Source organism: Fusarium oxysporum, chromosome 5, assembly GCF_000149955.1.
Source record: "Fusarium oxysporum f. sp. lycopersici 4287 chromosome 5, whole genome shotgun sequence".
NCBI lineage: Eukaryota > Fungi > Ascomycota > Sordariomycetes > Hypocreales > Nectriaceae > Fusarium > Fusarium oxysporum.
In genome coordinates, this window is record NC_030990.1 from 388,953 (window position 1) to 406,849 (window position 17,897).

The 17,897-nt window shown below is 49.0% G+C and overlaps 8 protein-coding genes across 8 annotated transcripts; 6 read left to right on the plus strand and 2 right to left on the minus strand.

Moving 5' to 3' along the window:
• Positions 1 to 129: 129 nt before the first annotated feature.
• Positions 130 to 1,839, plus strand: FOXG_15311 (uncharacterized protein; the record flags this gene model as incomplete). The annotated part of the gene is made up of 1 exon (XM_018395399.1): positions 130 to 1,839. The coding sequence occupies one exon, from the start codon at positions 130 to 132 to the stop codon at positions 1,837 to 1,839; it is 1,710 nt and encodes a 569-aa protein (XP_018255250.1).
• Positions 1,840 to 2,247: 408 nt separating this feature from the next.
• FOXG_15312 (salicylate hydroxylase) lies at positions 2,248 to 3,838 on the minus strand (the record flags this gene model as incomplete). Its single annotated transcript, XM_018395400.1, has 6 exons — positions 2,248 to 2,865; positions 2,921 to 3,283; positions 3,335 to 3,396; positions 3,449 to 3,600; positions 3,651 to 3,747; positions 3,796 to 3,838. 6 exons carry the CDS (start codon positions 3,836 to 3,838, stop codon positions 2,248 to 2,250), a joined length of 1,335 nt encoding a protein of 444 aa, XP_018255251.1.
• Positions 3,839 to 4,612: 774 nt separating this feature from the next.
• On the plus strand, positions 4,613 to 6,300 carry FOXG_15313 (uncharacterized protein; the record flags this gene model as incomplete). The annotated part of the gene is made up of 6 exons (XM_018395401.1): positions 4,613 to 4,635; positions 4,709 to 4,730; positions 4,778 to 5,050; positions 5,100 to 5,294; positions 5,346 to 5,705; positions 5,755 to 6,300. The coding sequence occupies 6 exons, from the start codon at positions 4,613 to 4,615 to the stop codon at positions 6,277 to 6,279; spliced, it is 1,398 nt and encodes a 465-aa protein (XP_018255252.1). The 3' UTR covers positions 6,280 to 6,300.
• A 144-nt stretch (positions 6,301 to 6,444) lies between these two features.
• FOXG_15314 (uncharacterized protein) lies at positions 6,445 to 8,561 on the minus strand. Its single transcript, XM_018395402.1, has 2 exons — positions 8,189 to 8,561; positions 6,445 to 8,115 (listed from the first exon to the last, which is right to left on the minus strand). The coding sequence occupies exons 1-2, from the start codon at positions 8,415 to 8,417 to the stop codon at positions 6,746 to 6,748; spliced, it is 1,599 nt and encodes a 532-aa protein (XP_018255253.1). The 5' UTR covers positions 8,418 to 8,561; the 3' UTR covers positions 6,445 to 6,745.
• A 170-nt stretch (positions 8,562 to 8,731) lies between these two features.
• On the plus strand, positions 8,732 to 10,535 carry FOXG_21883 (uncharacterized protein). The gene has a single exon (XM_018402257.1). The coding sequence runs from the start codon at positions 8,828 to 8,830 to the stop codon at positions 10,487 to 10,489; it is 1,662 nt and encodes a 553-aa protein (XP_018255254.1). The 5' UTR covers positions 8,732 to 8,827; the 3' UTR covers positions 10,490 to 10,535.
• Positions 10,536 to 11,687: 1,152 nt separating this feature from the next.
• Positions 11,688 to 14,445, plus strand: FOXG_15317 (uncharacterized protein). The gene is made up of 4 exons (XM_018395403.1): positions 11,688 to 11,887; positions 11,942 to 13,638; positions 13,692 to 13,895; positions 13,947 to 14,445. The coding sequence occupies exons 1-4, from the start codon at positions 11,766 to 11,768 to the stop codon at positions 14,165 to 14,167; spliced, it is 2,244 nt and encodes a 747-aa protein (XP_018255255.1). The 5' UTR covers positions 11,688 to 11,765; the 3' UTR covers positions 14,168 to 14,445.
• An 82-nt stretch (positions 14,446 to 14,527) lies between these two features.
• On the plus strand, positions 14,528 to 15,864 carry FOXG_15318 (uncharacterized protein). The gene has a single exon (XM_018395404.1). It carries the CDS (start codon positions 14,726 to 14,728, stop codon positions 15,776 to 15,778), a length of 1,053 nt encoding a protein of 350 aa, XP_018255256.1. The 5' UTR covers positions 14,528 to 14,725; the 3' UTR covers positions 15,779 to 15,864.
• A 695-nt stretch (positions 15,865 to 16,559) lies between these two features.
• On the plus strand, positions 16,560 to 17,792 carry FOXG_15319 (uncharacterized protein; the record flags this gene model as incomplete). The annotated part of the gene is made up of 1 exon (XM_018395405.1): positions 16,560 to 17,792. The coding sequence occupies one exon, from the start codon at positions 16,560 to 16,562 to the stop codon at positions 17,790 to 17,792; it is 1,233 nt and encodes a 410-aa protein (XP_018255257.1).
• Positions 17,793 to 17,897: the final 105 nt, after the last annotated feature.

Sequence of the window (17,897 nt, forward strand, 5' to 3'; positions counted from 1 at the left end):
AAGTACAGCTGTTCTGCTGAGAAATTAGCTGGAGCGACAAAGGTGGCCGTACTTCGAAGCATAACCTGAGCTAGACTGTGACCCGCTAGAGATCCACTAGACCATCCACTTCAACTCACCCTCACCATAATGACCACCAATACTTCCAGAGAGACCTACGGTGCAGGAACCACTGTCGACACGGAATTCCTTCCACTTCCTGCTGAGTGTCAAAGACTACTACGCCTCTTTGCTGCAAGAACACCCGGTTTCACCAAAGATGAATCTCTCCTAAGCGGAGTCAACTTCCACGGCGATGATCTTCCCTGTATCCCAGGACCCATAAAGTCTCAAGCCGTAACAGCAGTCCTACATGCAATGGTCGGTATAGTCGGTCTCGAGATCCTTCACCTTCGCGGCATCACCACCCGCAACCAAACAAACATCGATGTCAACCATGCAGGCCTCTACCCCGCTACCGCAGCACTTGTCAATGTCGACGGCGTCACAGGCCCAGAGGTCATCAAGTTGCCGACTGTACCTCAGTGGGATAGGGACCGTGCTTCTAATTCGCCGCTTGTGTACCGTACAACGGCTATCTATGAGACTGCTGATGAAGGCGTATGGTTCCAACTTCACGGCTCGCTTGATTCGTGGAAGATGCTGGCCCTTATTGGTATCAGTAAGAATCTCGATACTGAGATTCGTACCAACGATGCTGCGTATGAGCTCATTCAGGAGCGAGTTCGTACGTATCGCGCCCGGGAAATTGAGCAGCTCATGGTGGAGAAGGGTCTTTCAGGGTCAATTGTCTACTCTCCTGAAGAATGGCGTCAAACGGAGATGGGCAAGTCTCTCTCACGACATCCTCTGGTCAATTACAAACAACAGGCCCAGTGTGCAGCCCTCCCGCCTGTTTCTTTTCCCGTGCTCAAGGACAAAAGACCACTTGCTGGTATCAAAGTTGTCGAGTTGACTCGCATCATAGCTGGCGCAGCTGCCGGCGCCGCCCTCGCATCTCTGGGCGCCGAGGTCATTCGCGTCAATTCGTCCAAGCTCAAGGATTACACGCCAGCTCAGCCCTCTTCCCTGATGGCTGGCAAGACAACCATTGACCTTGATCTCGAAGATCCGACTGACCATAAGAGGTTGATGCAACTCTTCGAGCAAGCCGATGTCATCTTGCAAGGCTACCGCTTGGGATCATTGGCCCGAAGAGGCTTTGGTCTTGAGGCTGCCCTTGAACTGGCAAATAAACGAGGAAAGGGAGTCATCTACGTGGATGAGAACTGTTATGGTCCTGATGGTTACTATGCAGAGCGACCGGGGTGGCAGCAGGTTGCTGATGCCGCAGCTGGGAGCTCATATGTCATGGGCCAGTCGTTTGGCTGTCCAAAAGGTCAAGGTGTCCTGCCCAGTCTGCCCATCTCAGACATGTCTACAGGTATCCTAACTGCCCTGACCATCATGTGTGGTATTCGAGATCGAGCCAAGTTTGGAGGATCATATCATGGCCATGCCTCACTTACAGCTTACAATATGGCGACTCTGGATCCTGAGGTTCGCCTGTATCAAAGGGAGGTAGTTCAGAAGATCAACGACAAGTATCAGTTCCCAACTTGGTCGAGCGATGTACATGTTGCACCTCTGTACTATTCCATCTTGGACGCTTGGGGGAAGAACAGCGATCTCATCAAGGATGAAAAGTACTATGTTCACTTCTCGGATTCTGTCTTTGGGTTTGACTTACGCGTTCTTGGACCGGTGGTGCAGTATGACAAGGAAGAGAACTCGCCAAAGTGGAACAGTCCACCTGTGTCATTCTGCCATCATGAATTCAGACCTTTTTCTGATCATTGAGTTTCAATACATGAGATAAGCCTCTAGCTTAGCACGATGAAATAAAAAGTTGAATTTTGTGCTATTCCCCATGGCGACTATGATATGTATCTTGTCCATGACATAAACTGTCAGTGTTGCCAGCTGAGACTGTCGCCAAAATTAAATCGCCATCACGTACAGGTATCTAAGTCATTCAGTTGCTCTCATTGGAGCAGGAACTTTCCTGGTAATGTACCAGAACAGTCTCAGGTCTCCCAAGTTGTTGGAACTTTGATTTTAAGCCAGCTTATCTTAATAGTAATTCATTTACATTTGCGCCTTAAAGAACATTTGGATTGAACCACACATTGTCATGATTGATCGAAAGCACAAAGGTCTCTGTTGTCTTGCTCTAGCAAACAGTATCCCTCACTAAAATAACATACATCATATCCTAGCAACAGAAGGCCCACCTACACTAATTTCCTTCTGCATCCTCTTAACAGCCTCCTGTGCATCATCGTTCATATCATGAAACCACAACCAATTGAACCTTCCCTGCTGCAGCCTAGGCAGAATCTTACCCATATCATCGCCAGCCTCTTCATGTTGAAAGAAAATCATACGGCCAACTTCAGCGGCTTGCTCCAATTGCTTCTGTGCACGAGGACGTCTCACGGAATCGTAGGCCGAAAGTCCTGCTTGGATAAAGGGTGCCAGCTCTGCACCACGATCAGGAATCTTGGCAACTTCTGCAAGAACGTTGGAGAGGACCAGGGCGTCTTCTAGGCCTTGGGCTGCTCCGGCGGCTTGGAAAGGTAGCGAGGCGTGGGCACTGTCGCCGACTAGAGCTACCCGATCTCGGTAGTATGATGCTGTGCGGAAATGGTGAAAGAAACCCCATTTGACGGGTTTGGCTTTGGCGAGGAGTTGTCGGAAGCGATCGTCAACGCCTGGGCCCTCGAAGTCGGCCATCATGGCTTCGTGGGAGATGGTCTCTGTAACAGCACCCTTGAGCTTCCAACCATCAGGGGAATCGGCGACGCACAAGAGATAGTTGAACTCCTAAGGCAAGCAATGGTTAGCGATGTCACAACAAGTCAGAGAATGGTCAACTCACATCACCTCCTGTAATGCGATAGGTAACAGCGCTGCGCTTGGGTCCGAAGTAGAACTTGGCAACGTCGGTTAGATCACCGAGAATCTCGTACGCTTCCGACATTGGAATGACGGCACGATAGCAGTAAGCACCGGCATACACAGGCGCGATCTGACTGGGATATTGTTCAAGAACATGGGCTCTGACTGTACTCTTGATGCCATCTGCACCAGCAAGAACAGAGCACTCGGCTGTTGTCCCATCTAGGAATGATAAAGTGACACCGTCGGGTCGCTGCTCGGTATTTGTGAGACGTTTATTGAACTTGACGTTCTCGATGGGGATGAAACTGGTCATGATATCGAGGAGTGTCTTTCGGTGGGCCTAAAGTGCATTAGCACAGACTTTCGTGTTATTTCTGTCAAAGGTACTTACAGATTTGCGGATGTAGTCAGGGTGGCCCCATCCAGAATGGCCATACCATGGCTTATCGCGACCTTGTTCAGTCAGCGCAAGAGGTTCAGCTTTAGAAGAGATTTCGTGACTTACCAAGACCCTCTTCAAGTAGCATACCCTCGAAGAAGATATCTTGTGCTTTCTCACCCTTATTTCCTACGCAAATGGCCTCGTAAAGAGGTCGGAAACCAGGCTCAATAAGGTCCATCGTCCGCATGCCATTAGGGGCGAATCCAATACCAGCACTGGCTTATCATTAGCGATAATCCAATGGAACCCACTGCTAACAACTTACCCTACTGCCGAATATTCCTTTGCATCCTCATATAGCGTGAAAGAAATGCCCTTTTTGTGCAGAGCCATGGCCAAAGCGAGGCCACCAATGCCGGCACCTGTCGAGTTAGCCTATCTAATGGATGGGATATTCGCGGGAGGCTTACCAATGATGGCGACATGGATTTCATTGCGAGAAGGCTTTGCCATTGCGTTCTGATTTCAATCTTGGGGTAACTGACTATAGCCGTGTGATGTCGTGATATCTTGTCGTGAGCAACAAGTTTGCAGTGGTTCGGCGAACTGGTATATGAATATCGTCATCTACGTCCTTAGTCTCTAACCAAGCACGAGCTCTCTCAAGTTGGGTGGACAAATGATCGCGGGGCAAGACCGGCATCGGCTCTCGGAGCTTTTGCCCCAGAATTAGGTCATTGAGATAAGATGCAACAGAATGGAGAAATGGGGTCAAAGTTGCGGAGGGGAGTGTGAGAAAAAGCAACCCCGGGTCTTTCCCCGGGCGTCGCACCCTCCGCTTTCTTCCAAGTCAGTGCGTGACTCGGTCCTGAATAAGTCAAGGGTTGCGAGACTGTGCAAATTAACAAATGGTACACTGGTATGCTTTAGACGAGGCGTATTGATACGTTTCGGGTGAGCCGGCTCTATTCCGCTATCTCCGCGAGTGACACCAAGACCTGCACCCGCATCTCCAGACTGGGCCACCGAGACGGTAGTAAGTGAAAGGGCCGAGAGGTAAATGCATTGGTATTTCCAGAGGTAAGAGGAACAATTGCAATCATTTCAAGATGACTTCAAGCAAATATATAACCAAGGTGCACGAACCCTGGACAGAAATCGTTACAAAAAAACGAGCGATTCGAGACGCGCAAATTGACAAACACTCGAAAGCACACACAAACTCTACATTTGATCGAATCTCCTCCGAAACGGTCGATGTTGAGGTTTTGACAAGCCTCCTAAGAGATGGAAAAGTCTCAGCTGTTAAAGTGATCCATGCTTACATCAGAAGGGAAGTCGAGATCACAGTTACAAAATTCTTTATGCTAACCGTCACTTTAGAGCCTGCGAAGCGCAGAAACAGGTACCCACTTCCTGTAACTCTGCCACGAGTCTGTCTAACATCAACAGACCAATTGCCTGACAGAAATATGCTTTGATGATGCTCTTGAGCAAGCTAGAAAGCTTGATGGGTTTCAACAAGAGCACGGCCAGCTATTAGGTCCACTCCACGGTGTTCCAGTCACAGTAAAAGATCAGTTTAACATCACGGGTTTGGACTCGACGTTGGGCTACATCGGAAAGGCATTTGCACCAGCGGAGAACGATGCACTACTCATACAAACGTTAAAGAAACTTGGGGCTGTCATAATCGCAAAAACGAATCTTCCCCAGAGTATCATGGTACGTGATGTGCGACTGTATAGATCTTACCATCTGACGTGGCTGCTAGTGGTGTGAGACTGACAACCCTCTCTGGGGGCTCACGACTCATCCAGGTGATCCAAAACTCACCCCCGGAGGATCTTCTGGTGGAGAAGCAGCTATGTTAGCAACGGGAGGCTCTATGATCGGTTGGGGAACAGATATCGGCGGCTCTATCCGGATACCGTGTCACATGAATGGTCTTTGGGGTTTGAAGCCGAGTGTAAGTAGACTTGATCATCTCGTTCTAGGAAGACATTCTAACAAGCTCTAGAGTGGTCGCTTATCCTATCGCGGCGTTGAGGTAACACTCGAGGGGCAACAGCACATTCCATCAGCTGTCGGGCCGATGGCGAAGACTTTGAACTCTCTTAAGCTCGTGACCAAGCTCGCGATTCAGGCTGAACCGTGGACGATGGACCCGCAGCTACCGCCACTTCCCTGGAGGGAGGATCTTTTCCAAAACTTTGTGACAAGGCGACTTGTCATTGGATCAATGCTAGATGATGGCATGGTAAAGGTTCATCCACCTGTAGAGCGGGTATTCAGAAACCTGGTGGCAAAGCTGGAGGCTGCTGGCCACGAGGTGATAGAGTGGGATTCGAGCTTGAATTCTAGCATCATAGATATCATGGTAAGTGAAGCTATGTTGCAAAGTATGGACGGTACCTGACTTGGAACAGGATGGCTACTATGCTGCCGACGGAGGTGAAGATATCCGAAGAGCTGTGGCAGCAGGCGGTGAACCATTCATTCCTCAAATCGAAGCCTTCGTCAACCGCGGTAAACCAATCTCCGCCTTTGAATACTGGCAACTCAACAAGCGAAAGGTCGCTACTCAACAGGCTTATCACGACATGTGGGACAGCAAGCGATCAACCTCTGGGCGCTCAGTTGACGTACTACTGGTTCCTACCATGCCTCACACAGCGGTCCCCCACGGCTCATGTCGCTGGACTGGTTACACCAAGATCTTCAACTTTCTAGATTACACTGCCTTGGTCTTCCCAGCCGGAAGTGCGTCTAAGGATGGGGATGATAGGTATTTCTGGGATCACATTCCTCGAAATGAGACGGATGCTTGGAATCAACAATTATATGATCCTGTGGCGATGGATGGACGTTGCGTTGGGTTGCAGATTATCGGGCGGAGGTTTGAAGAAGAAAAGGTCTTGGGCGCAGCTCAGCAGATTCACACATTGTTATAGAAAGATAGATACTATGTCCATACCTTGACTATCTTGGAGCGTGCTCCGCTACCAGCCTCGTGTATCCGTCCATCTTTTTTCTAAACCGATTGCCTCTACATCATCTGTCATGAGACGCTTCCGTGCCGTTTCTTCCTGGCTTAAACTTAGGTCAAGTCAGGTTACTGGGGCTTGACGTGGATAAACATTCATGTATATAGAAGGCTGAATATTACTAATTTGATTCAAAACATGTTCCCAATGAATACAATTTAACCGCGTTGCCCATTCATAACAGGCCGCTTTGTTTGAAGATCAATACTCCTTCTCCTAATCCTCTCAGCCTCTCCAAAAACACTCTTTACTAATTCCTTCTTATTAACCTTCCCCATAGCATTCCGTGGCAAAACCTCAACAATCTCCATATCCTGCGGAATCTTATACGCCGTGATCCTCGGCTTCAACGCATTCCTCAAACTCTGCAGACTCATCGATTCACCAGTCTTGTTGCTGACAACAACAACAGCTGCGACTTTCTGACCCCACGCTTCAGACGGCAGACCAACGACCGCACACTCGTCGATTTCGGGGAGGGCAAGGATCTCTCGTTCGACTTCGAGGGCTGAGACTTTCTCGCCGCCTGTCTTGATGATATCTCGCTGCGACGGCCTTGGATAAAATACGCTGGTCCTTTTGCCCAGGAGCCTGATTTTCCAACACCAGATTCTGTGACCCTCCGTCGAATGGCGATGTCGCCTGTCTTGAACCATCCATCGGTAGTAAACTCCTTCGCAGTGGCCTCGGGGTTGCGCCAATATCCATTGAAGACAGTGGGTCCACGAAGTTGAATCTCTCCAATACGCTCCTTTCCAGAATGACTATCGATCTCGGCACCATGTTCAATAATCCTTTGAAGTCCGGTTTCGTCGTCAGTTTCCATGAGTCGAGCTTCGACAGATGGCAGTGGCCAGCCCACAGAACCGTCAACACGGTCGGCAGTCTCAAGACCACAAGAAAGCGCCATTCCGACTTCAGTCATTCCGTAGCGCTCGAGAAGTACGTTTCCGCCCGTGAGCTGCATCCAGCCATCGCGGATTGGCTTCGGAAGAGCTGCTGAGCCGGAGATGTTAAGTCGTAGATGCTTTGGAGATACGGCTATTTTGCCGGCCGCTTGCATGTCGTGTGATAAAGATTCGTGGGCTTTCAGCATTCGTGACCAGATCGTGGGGACGGCGGTGAAGAAAGTGACGGGCGTTTTTGTCTCGTCTTTCTGAACACCATTGGTCTTCCCAACGTGGTTTTGAGAGTGGCCATTTGCTTGTTCAGCTGGTAAGAATGGTGCAGCCAGCCTTGTCCATACAGAGTTCACGTTGAAAGGATACATGAACTCAATGCTGCTACCTGCCAGCAGCGGTGTGAGAAGAGCGTTGACGGTGCCGTGGATGTGATGAAGTGGCAAGACATGCAAGAGTCTATCGCTGGGGGCATATTTCCATGCTTCCAGAAGACACTTTGCTTGAGCTGTGAGATTTGTCTGAGACAGAACGACACCTTTGGGTCGTGCAGTTGTTCCGGAGGTGAAAAGCATCATGCCGCCGCGAGGTTCATCTGAGAAGTCACGCAACTTGACTTCTTCCTCAATCGTAGAAATGTTTCGCGTTCCATCGAGTTGGTAGAACAAGGGGATGCTGTCCAAGCCTTCCGTGAGTACTTCCTCGGCTTTGGAAGCATACTTGGCTGAAGAGATGAGAACGAGGGCCTCGCTGTTGTTGATGATGTATCTTAGTTCAGGCGCAGGGAAAGAAGGGGCCAGTGGCACAGCAATTGCGTTGCAAGCAAGGATGGCCAACAGTGTCACTACAGTAGTAGTCGTCGGGTTAGTCCTGGATACATGATACCGTGGTGGCGAGGTTAGAGTTTAGAGACATACCAACATATTCATAGCCACTTTCTACCATGAAAGCGATTCTCTCGCCAGAAATACTAGTATCGCATTTCCCCGTCAGGGCCAGTAGCTGCTCTTTGGCATGCGCAACGCTATTAAGCAATGAACTGTAAGAGAAGCTTACGCCAGATTCATTCTCCACTACAGCGACCGAAGACCCCTCATGCTTGAGGATAGCCTCAAAAAAGGCTGAACGATGGAGACTGATAGTCATTGTCGACAAATTAGATAAGATGAGGATCTCTCGTGAACATGCTGAGACAGACTCTGCGACGTCTTTTCAATTGCTTTAACTCGAGGCTAAGAGACTCTCCCCCAAACGTTGAGGAGCGCGATCGGGGAATCAGCGGGGACCGAGCGGGTCATTTTGCCAAATGCCAACTTGTGATTCCTCTGACGTGAAATTAGCTAACGCGGGAGATCGGATATGCAAGATCGGCCTCTAAAAGTAGTTCCGACAGACCCGGCATCTTATCCGCCTGCGAACAAACGAGGGTATTAACTGGTCGATTTGTTGTTCGAAGTAACAGTGAAACCCCAACAATAATTAGATAGCTGAGATTATAGTCCGTCAATCGTGCATGCAATTTTATCCTTGCGATATTGCGTTCCACTTTGATCACCATGGTTGACAACTACATCCGAGAGAGCTATATCTTCAATGCAGGGTCATTGGGACATATCGAAGGTTTAACCATCACTTCTCATGGTTCTCCAGCCGTACACTACTTTGGCGGTCTTCCTTACGCTCTGCCCCCGAATGGACAGTGGCGCTTCCGTGTCCCCCGGCGGCTCCCCAAGCATTACCGATACGGCACAGCAACCGAGCCAGGGAAGTTCACAGATGACACGAGAATCTGCCCCCAGCCTCCAAGTAGCAATACGCCTCACCCTTCTATCGTCAACGAAGATTGCCTGCAACTCAACATCTGGGTACCTGCTGGCCCTCCTCCCAAAGATGGTTGGCCAGTATGTTTCTATATTCATGGGGGTTTCCTTCAAGTCGGTACAAGCAACACAAAGCCGGAAGACCTGGTGTCATTTCTAAGCGAATCTGCATTCCGGGCAATCATGGTCCTGCCATCATATAGGCTCAATGTGTTTGGATTCCTCGCGAGCAGGGAATTAGCCGCCGAAGCGAGCTCTAATGGAGAAGCTACAGGAAATTATGGCCTATGGGATCAGAGAATGGCTCTAGAATGGACGCACGAGAACATATCCTTCTTTGGCGGTGATCCTGCAAACATCACAGTCGCCGGTTACTCCGCCGGCGCATACTCGAGTTTTCAACAACTAGCCCATGAGCTATTCCGTGTTCCTGAAGAAAAGGCAATCATAAGACGAGTCGCGATGTTTTCCAACAGCACAGGTGTTAGGCCCAAGGGTTTGCAGGATCAGCAGCCACAGTTCGACGAATTACTGACGAGGCTCGGCATCAATTTGGCTCTTTCAGATGAGGAGAAACTGACCAGTCTACGAGCTGTTCATCATCATCAACTCGTCCAGGTTCAAAACGGGATGAGAATATCAGAGTTCCGTGTCTTGGCAGACAATGCTTTCTATCCAGCTGACCTCATTGACAGAATAAACAATGGGGAATTTGCCAGGAAAATGAAGGACCGTGGTATCACTCTGATTAATGGCGAGTGCGAGAGTGAGCATACCATGTATCGTCGCTGGCGCACCCCTCAAGAGTCTTATTCCGCCGTGTATCAACGCTTCTCAGCGGAATTCGCACCAGAAGTTACAAAGAAGATCATGGACCACTACTGTGGACCCTCTCAGAAATTACCAACAGAGTACGCAAGCTGGGAGGACTTCTTCGGGCGCATCTACGCCAATATCCAAGTTCACTATCTTCAACGGGGCTTCCATAACGCCTTATTCGCAGGGGGCCTCGAAGCTGGTAAAGATGTTTTCCGCTATCGATTTGAGAGAAGACTTGACTGCGTAGCAGAGAAGATTCCTGCCGAGTGGGGTGTTACGCATCTCACTGACGTTCCCATCTGGTTATGGGGGTGCGGATACGAAGGGGGTCTGAGCGTCCAAGAGAAAGAGTGGTTGAAGGATTGGAATGAGGGTTTTGCGGCATTTGTTAAGGGCGATGAAGTCAATTGGGAGACTACTAGGCCTAAAGATATGAGAAGATGGAGAAGTGATGGTGGGACTGATATTTGGGAAGATAGCTCATGGGAACGTGGTGTTGAGTTTTGGAAGCTTATAAATTCAGGTCATGAAAGAACATACAGAAAGGCGAGTTATCAAGAACATGACAGTCAGCTCTAAGAACGCAACAGAATCTACCTACATTAAGGACGCCCCTAAGTTGTTTAGATACATATGTTGATAATATTAGATGACTATCATTTCACGATGATTGATAAATGTAATGCTCCATCTCAAGTCCACTACCCTACCCTATACAGCCAAATTTGCACTCTTGACTTGGCGATTGGCAACTCTCCCCTGTAAAAATTCTTTCTTGGCACGCACTGTTAGTGCCGTGTTAGGAGCGGGATTTTCTGCAGGCCACGCGACCACACAAAACTGCGGGGATGCTATCGGCTCCCTAACAGCAGTTTTCAGAGAAGGAATTTTGGAGAGTTCGCCTTCTCTGACAACACCTTTGTCGGATCTAATGGCGGCACCTCAGAACCAGAACGCCTTAGATATCGGAGGACGATGCCCATGGCATCGGTAGCGACATCCTCCCGATCAACGACGCCGATTGCGATGGGTTTTTCTCCTTTGAAGGCAAGCCGCACCGTCGGCCTCTGATTCCTTCCCGAGGTTTTTCCCTGCCGCCGCGACAGTCGACTACGAGCTACAACTTGGTTACTGGAGATTGTGGACTGCGTCGGCAGATGTAGTGATGCGCGAGAGAATTCTGGTCGGTGGAAAAAGTTCGACAATAGATTGCCCCCGAACCCGCTGACGGGTGACGGGCTTGAGAAATACAGCACCTTTTGTGCCATTGGTATGCTGGATGGTGAAGGAAGCGGGGTTTCCCTGTACCTAGCTAGCTCAGCACGTCTTTTGCTCCAGTAGGAGATCTGGCTTCGTTACAGCCACCCAGACGAAAAATATACAAACAAACAAACAAACAAACAGACTTGGCGATTGGACGGAGGCAGAGTCTGATAGCAGAAATAGCACCAGCACTCGCATTTAAATCCGGTCCTTAATTTCAAGCCTTGATTCTAGTGCATATATATAATCGACTCCATTTTGTATCTCTCAATTCCTGTCACTGCTATCCCAGCTAGCCAGGCTGAGCATATGACCCTGGCCATATGCCCAATACCAATCATCTTGCCTGTGACTGAAACCACAAGCCCGCTATAACGGAGGTCAAGAGCCCAGACTCCACTGGGCTCGATAACAGCTCACTGATAAGACGGGGCTAGCGGGGCTCTGTGCCGAGATACCCCGCTAGTTCCCAGAAACCTTTCTATAACACTGTTCAAGTTCTCCCTCGCTTCCCCGACGAACCCGGCATCGCCGGCACCTCTTCCCTTCCCATTTTCTAACCCCACATTTTGTACTCTCACGTTAGCTCGTGATGCCAGAACAGTCCAGGAAACCATCAGACCAGGAGCAGGATCAATCAGAGACGGGTCCACCGACAAACAAGAGAAGACGTATTGGTTTGGCATGTAATGCCTGTCGGTCACGCAAGTCTAGGTATACTTCCTTAAACTACCGAAATGTGCCTTCGGGGAGCTGACCTCATGGTAGATGCGATGGACAGCGCCCTTCGTGCTCGTCATGCCTGTCCCTTGGTTTCGACTGCATGTACGAGCCTGGTGATTCTGCCACGAACGTAATTGTTCGCAAAGACTATGTCTCGGATCTCGAACAGCGTGTCAGCTCTGTTGAGCATAATCTCCAGCGGTTGAACGATGTTCTCAAGGGTCATCTCTCGCCTTGCAATAACACGAATACCTCACCATGTCAACATGGAAACATGAACGTTGGCCACTCTATGCCTTCACCTGCACCGACTGCACCGGCGAAAGCGTCAGCGCCATCGGGAGCAGGGACAGGGACATGTGCGACAAGCCTAGAAGAGCCTCAGGATGAGGAAGGTATTCCCAATGGGATGGCCATGACGTTTGTCGAAGAAAAGACATCGGCGTTTTATGGCGAAGCCTCCAATATTAACTTCACGCAACTTCTTCTTCGCGCCATCGCGGCTGTGCACCACTCACCGGGCGCACCGTCTGCGCTTGACAGAGCTTCTGTGTTGGGAGAAAGTGTTGTTGCAAGTGTCTCCCAAAGCAAAGGCTCTCTGGGAGGCTCGGCGACACCACTAGACTCACTACCCACCGCCTTGCCATCTGTCGAGGAGATGGACACTTTGCTTGATCTCTACTTCGACACAGCTGGTGTTGTCTTCCCCTTCATTCACGAAGAGACCATGAGAAGTACATACAATGAATGCAGACTCAACGGCTTCACAAGAGCTCGAAGAACATGGCTTGGAACTCTGAACATGGTATTTGCCATGGCGAGTAACTTTGACAGGGACTACACTACCTCGTCCAAGAAGCGCTTCGAGAGGTCCAACGCTTTCTACAAAAGAGCTTTGGGCCTTTGCAACGAGCTATCAAAACGTGTCATAAGTCTTGAGATAGTTCATTATCTCATATTGGTCGTTCTTCATTGTCAGGGAACTTCACGCTCCGTGCAAGCCTGGAACAACTACGGTCTTGTTATCCGATCGGCTATGGCTCTAGGACTTCACACCGAGTCCACTGAGAGGTCGCTTGATCCTGTGCAGAAAGAATATCGTCGTCGGACTTGGGTGGTCATATACTGCCTTGACAAAGTGCTCAGCACAGCTGTGGGAAGACCCGCGAGTATTCCAGATGAGCAGATGACGCGGCGAGAGCCAGCATCTGGATGGTCACCTCCGACCTCTGACGCTGCCGATCTACCTGGTGATTTCTTGGCTGTATCATTCAGGATGTATCAGGTGATGAGCAAGTCTCTCGCCATTCAGTACGGTGCAAATCTCGATCACGACGCAGACCCTGATGAAATGGCCCACCTCAAGGCCTCAGGTGAACTCCGAAAACAACTTCGGCTTTGGGCGGCGAATCTACCGCCACATCTTCAACTGTGCGACGTTGAGTCGGATGTTCTTTCTCAAAACACAAAGGCGAACAGACTTCGCGTTATTCTTACGATGAGATATCATAATCTGAGTATTCTCATACATAAACCACTGCTCAGCGCTACGATACGACATTTGTTCCGACAGGATGACAGGGCGAGTGAAAGCTCATCGTACTTGATACAGCTCGCCATGGCGGAAGCGCATGAATGTGTTCGCTCAGCACAACTTACAATTGATATTGTTCATTCCGTTATCAGTGTAGATTCCACGAGCAAGAACAATCTTGGGGTATGGTATTTCACGCTTTACTATGGTAAGTATACCTTAGAATTAGTTATAAGGTGGTCTGCTGATTCTTTCGTCTAGTCTTCACGGCCTCACTGGTAATCTGCGGGCGATTACTCTGGGCACAACATGGAGACACTGTAGTTGACGAAGCATCCGTCAGCCACATGAAGTTCCTCCTCAGCAAAGCAGAAGCAATATTCCTGAATCTGGATCACGAGAATAGTCTCGTGCTAAGTTGTCTAGAATACATTCGTAGACTCTCGCGAATGTGCGGCAAAAAAGGTTCGTCGCCGACAGTCTTCGTTTCTGGTCATTTTGTTAACACGGCGTTAGAAATTGCTCCGGATGCTGCGTCTGCTATTATGCACGATAATGGGTCGAGTTCTACGGGTTCTGCGGACGCCATGTCTTTTAATCTCGATAACATGGATCCCTTTCAGCTTTTTGCGTCGGAAATGTTTGATCCGGCTATTTTTGAACATTTTCATCAATCACCTGTCGATGGTATGAGCTTTGTGAATGGGTTATGGGAGGGATTTCCTTGCGGAGGATGAGACGGCCACCGCATGAATATAGCAAGTTTGGACAGGTCATGATGTTGCGTTCAATTGATTAGAGGCCTCACAATGAGTCTTGGTATTGTCTCACTTGTACCGACACTGATCCTATTTGAAGAACCCTGGAACGTTTCCATCGAAATATGTGTTAAATATTATCAAATGTCCTGACTGTTTGAAGGAAGATTCGCTTTCATTCCATCAAGACCCTCTCCTGACGATGAACAAAAGCTTATTGCCCCTCAAGATGGTCTGGACCTCAATAGGCAGTCAGTGTATCACAGCGGAATGGGCCGGTTTAACTCCCCGGCCTACCCCACGTCACCATGAGTCATGTGATCATTACGGGCTTAACAAGGTCTTACCTGATGATAACTAATTCCTATCTACCGGATCCAAATTGCGGAGCTTCGGTCCGATTATTAGATATCCCCGTGTATAATAATTCATTGTTGTTATGTACAAGTCGGACACATCGAATTATATCAAAATTGTTATCAGCCAGCCTATCAAGTCAGGATAATCCCTCGTTTCTCCTAGTCCACTCCTCATACCATGGCGCGTCTCGAAGATCCCACTGCTCTTACTCAACTTCCACTGGAAGAGACCGCCCGTGTGCGATACAGTCCTTCTGAGCTGCAAGACTACTTCAAAACTATCAAACTTGCAAAGAGATTTCTAGACCTCGGCAACAGCGTGTTGAAAGACGCTGCACTCGCCCGAACAAAAGAACATGGCCTCCCGCTCTTGCAAGCCATAACACGTTATCACACATGCAACGTCCCTTTTGAGAATCTCGTCCTTCACTATGATCCTCGCAAGATCGTCACTCTGGATCCTGCGGAGTTATACACCAAGATTGTAACACGACGTCGAGGAGGGCGATGCATGGAGAACAACATCTTTCTCGGCACTGCTCTTCGCTCGCTTGGTTACGAAGTGCGTAACTGCGGTGGTCGTGTATCACGCGCCATGAGCCCGTACCCAGAAGTCCGCAAGAACCAGAGCGCTACTTACGATGGATGGAATCATATGCTTCTTCTCGTGCTCCTGGGCGATGAATGGTACGGCGTCGATGTAGGAATGGGTTCCATGGGACCTAATCTCCCTTTCCCTCTGCAAGACGGATTCGAGACTCTCAGTATCGCACCGCGCGAGATTCGCATTCAGAAACGCTCCATCCCAGAGACATATGCTACAGACCCTTCTCACGGCACAAAAATGTGGTGTTACGACGTCTGCTACAATCCAGCCGAGAATGAAAAGATATGGACACCTGTCTACTGTTTCACTGAGACGGAATTCCTACCCCAGGACTATGAAGTCATGTCTTGGTTCACATCGACAAATCCGAAATCATTCTTTACCAGGTACATCACTTGCACCAAGATGATTATGGATGAGGACAAGGAGGTGATTATCGGAAACCTCACCCTTTTTAAAGACACTGTTAGGGAGACGATTGGTAGTGGCCGTAAGGTTGTTAAGAAGTTCGAAACGGAAGAAGAACGCATTGAAGGGTTGGTTGGGATTTTTGATGTCAATTTGACAGAGGAGGAGAAAAACAGTCTTCCCCAGGAGAAGAGACTTGGGCAGAGCAAGGTATAAGATGAACATGGTTATTTAGATCGTCAGACCATTTCGGGTAGTGTGTCATGAATATCGTAGTGTTTATACGTACCTTTTACACCTCTAAACTGATAAGAATTCTTCGTGAATTCATTCAGGTAAGAATCGTGCCATGAACAAGATGTTTGGCCATGCTCATGACTCCCTGCCACGCCGTCGTCACGGCCTGCGACCAATCCCTATAACTTCACAAACGCTCCTTGATAGTGGTTATACATTTGTTTTATAGTTTAGGAATATCCGACTTCTGTTTCGCTTATCATATGCATCTCATCATACTTGAGCCAAGTAATCAAATAGTGCAGGATAATTCCATATCAAATATCTCAATATCTTCAGTGTCGTTGCTATCGCCAGCTGATAAGATAAATCGTATAGACCACATTATCCGGCGTGTCCGTTACTTCCCCGCATCTAACTAAGAGATACCAGAGCTTCAACATCGGGCCAGTGAACCCGATGCAGACCCTCTGAACTACCGACTAAGATGATGAAGGGAAACCTACTAAGCTAGCTTCTTTACCCCGCAAATAATTGACCGATCACTGGGAACCAACGCTAGCAAGGCCTTATCATGGTAAAGATAAGTGTGCCGACTTCGGCTTCTTACCCGGATAACCCATAGACTCGGCCACCTGAATAAGTAATAGATCAATGCAGGATAGCAAGACCCAATATAGTCTCAACACTCAGATCCATTGCTACTTCATAGAGAAATTTCGGAGCGACATAGAGATTCAGTTGCTGTTGAAACGCAAACATGACTCCCTGTCGATTGCCCCCACCAGTCGATATCGCCGACTCGCCAAACACCGTTGAAGTCTACATCATAGACACAACGAGCTTCATGAGCGGGTTCCCCGCCTCAACCTTTGTGGAACCTCTCGTACCTGGGTTCGACACAATCAACGTCCGATCATACTCCTTCCTCATCAAGCACCCTGGCTCCAACACGAAATATGATACTATGGTATTTGACCTCGGCGTGCGAAAGGACTGGGAGAATCTCCCAGAGACTTTTGTCGCCGGTATCAAATCAAGTGGATGCAAAATTGAGGTGCAAACAGACGTCGCCTCAATCCTACGCGAGAATGGACAGAGTCTCGATGACATTGGGGCTATTATTTGGTCGCATTGGCATTTTGATCATGCTGGTGACCCACAAACCTTTCCAATGAGAACGGATCTTATTGTTGGTCCAGGGTTCAAGAAGAATATGATACCAGGTTACCCCACTGTGAGAGACTCGCATGTCAATGAAACAGCGTGGGAGGGTCGTGAGTTGATAGAGATCGACTTCAAAGGAGAAAGGGGTCTGAAAATTGGCAAATTTGAGGCTTATGACTTCTACGGCGATGGAAGCTTTTACCTCTTGAGCTCGCCAGGCCACGCAGTCGGGCACATGTCTGCTCTAGCTCGCACAACTGCCGATCCCCCTTCTTTCATGCTTCTGGGCGGTGATATCGCTCATCACTGTGGCGAGTTCAGACCATCGCCGTATACCCCCCTACCCACGATGATCTCTCCAAACCCTCTCGGCCGAAATCTCTCCGCTTGCCCCGGAAGGCTCTTCCTCAACATCCACCCTTGGAAGGACCCAGAGAGACCATTCTTTGACCCAACAACAGAGCCAGGATGGCACCTAGAAGCGGTGGAGGCAAAGGAGAGTATTGACAAGCTGATCGAGGCAGATGCCTACGATAATATCTTTCCTGTCATGGCTCATGATATGACCCTGGGTGAGACGGTGGAGTTGTATCCAAAGAAGGCTAATGACTGGATGGTGAGAGGTTGGAAGGAGGCGACGCGGTGGGGATTCTGTGGAGAGTTTACGCCAATGGAGGAGATGGATACTAAAGGACAGCCAGCACAGATTACGGGGTTTCATGAGATTTACGAGTCGACAGAGGCTGGTTCTCAGAAAGTGTCGATTGCGCATCTTGAGTATAAGGGGGAGGAGAAGAAAGCGGAGCTCCACAATCTACTACTATGATAATTAGATAACTTGGAATTGATACCTCTCTCCAATACAAAAGAGCATATGTTGGATTGAATGCATTACTGTAGTGCGAAGGGCTGTTGAATCTCATGACATATG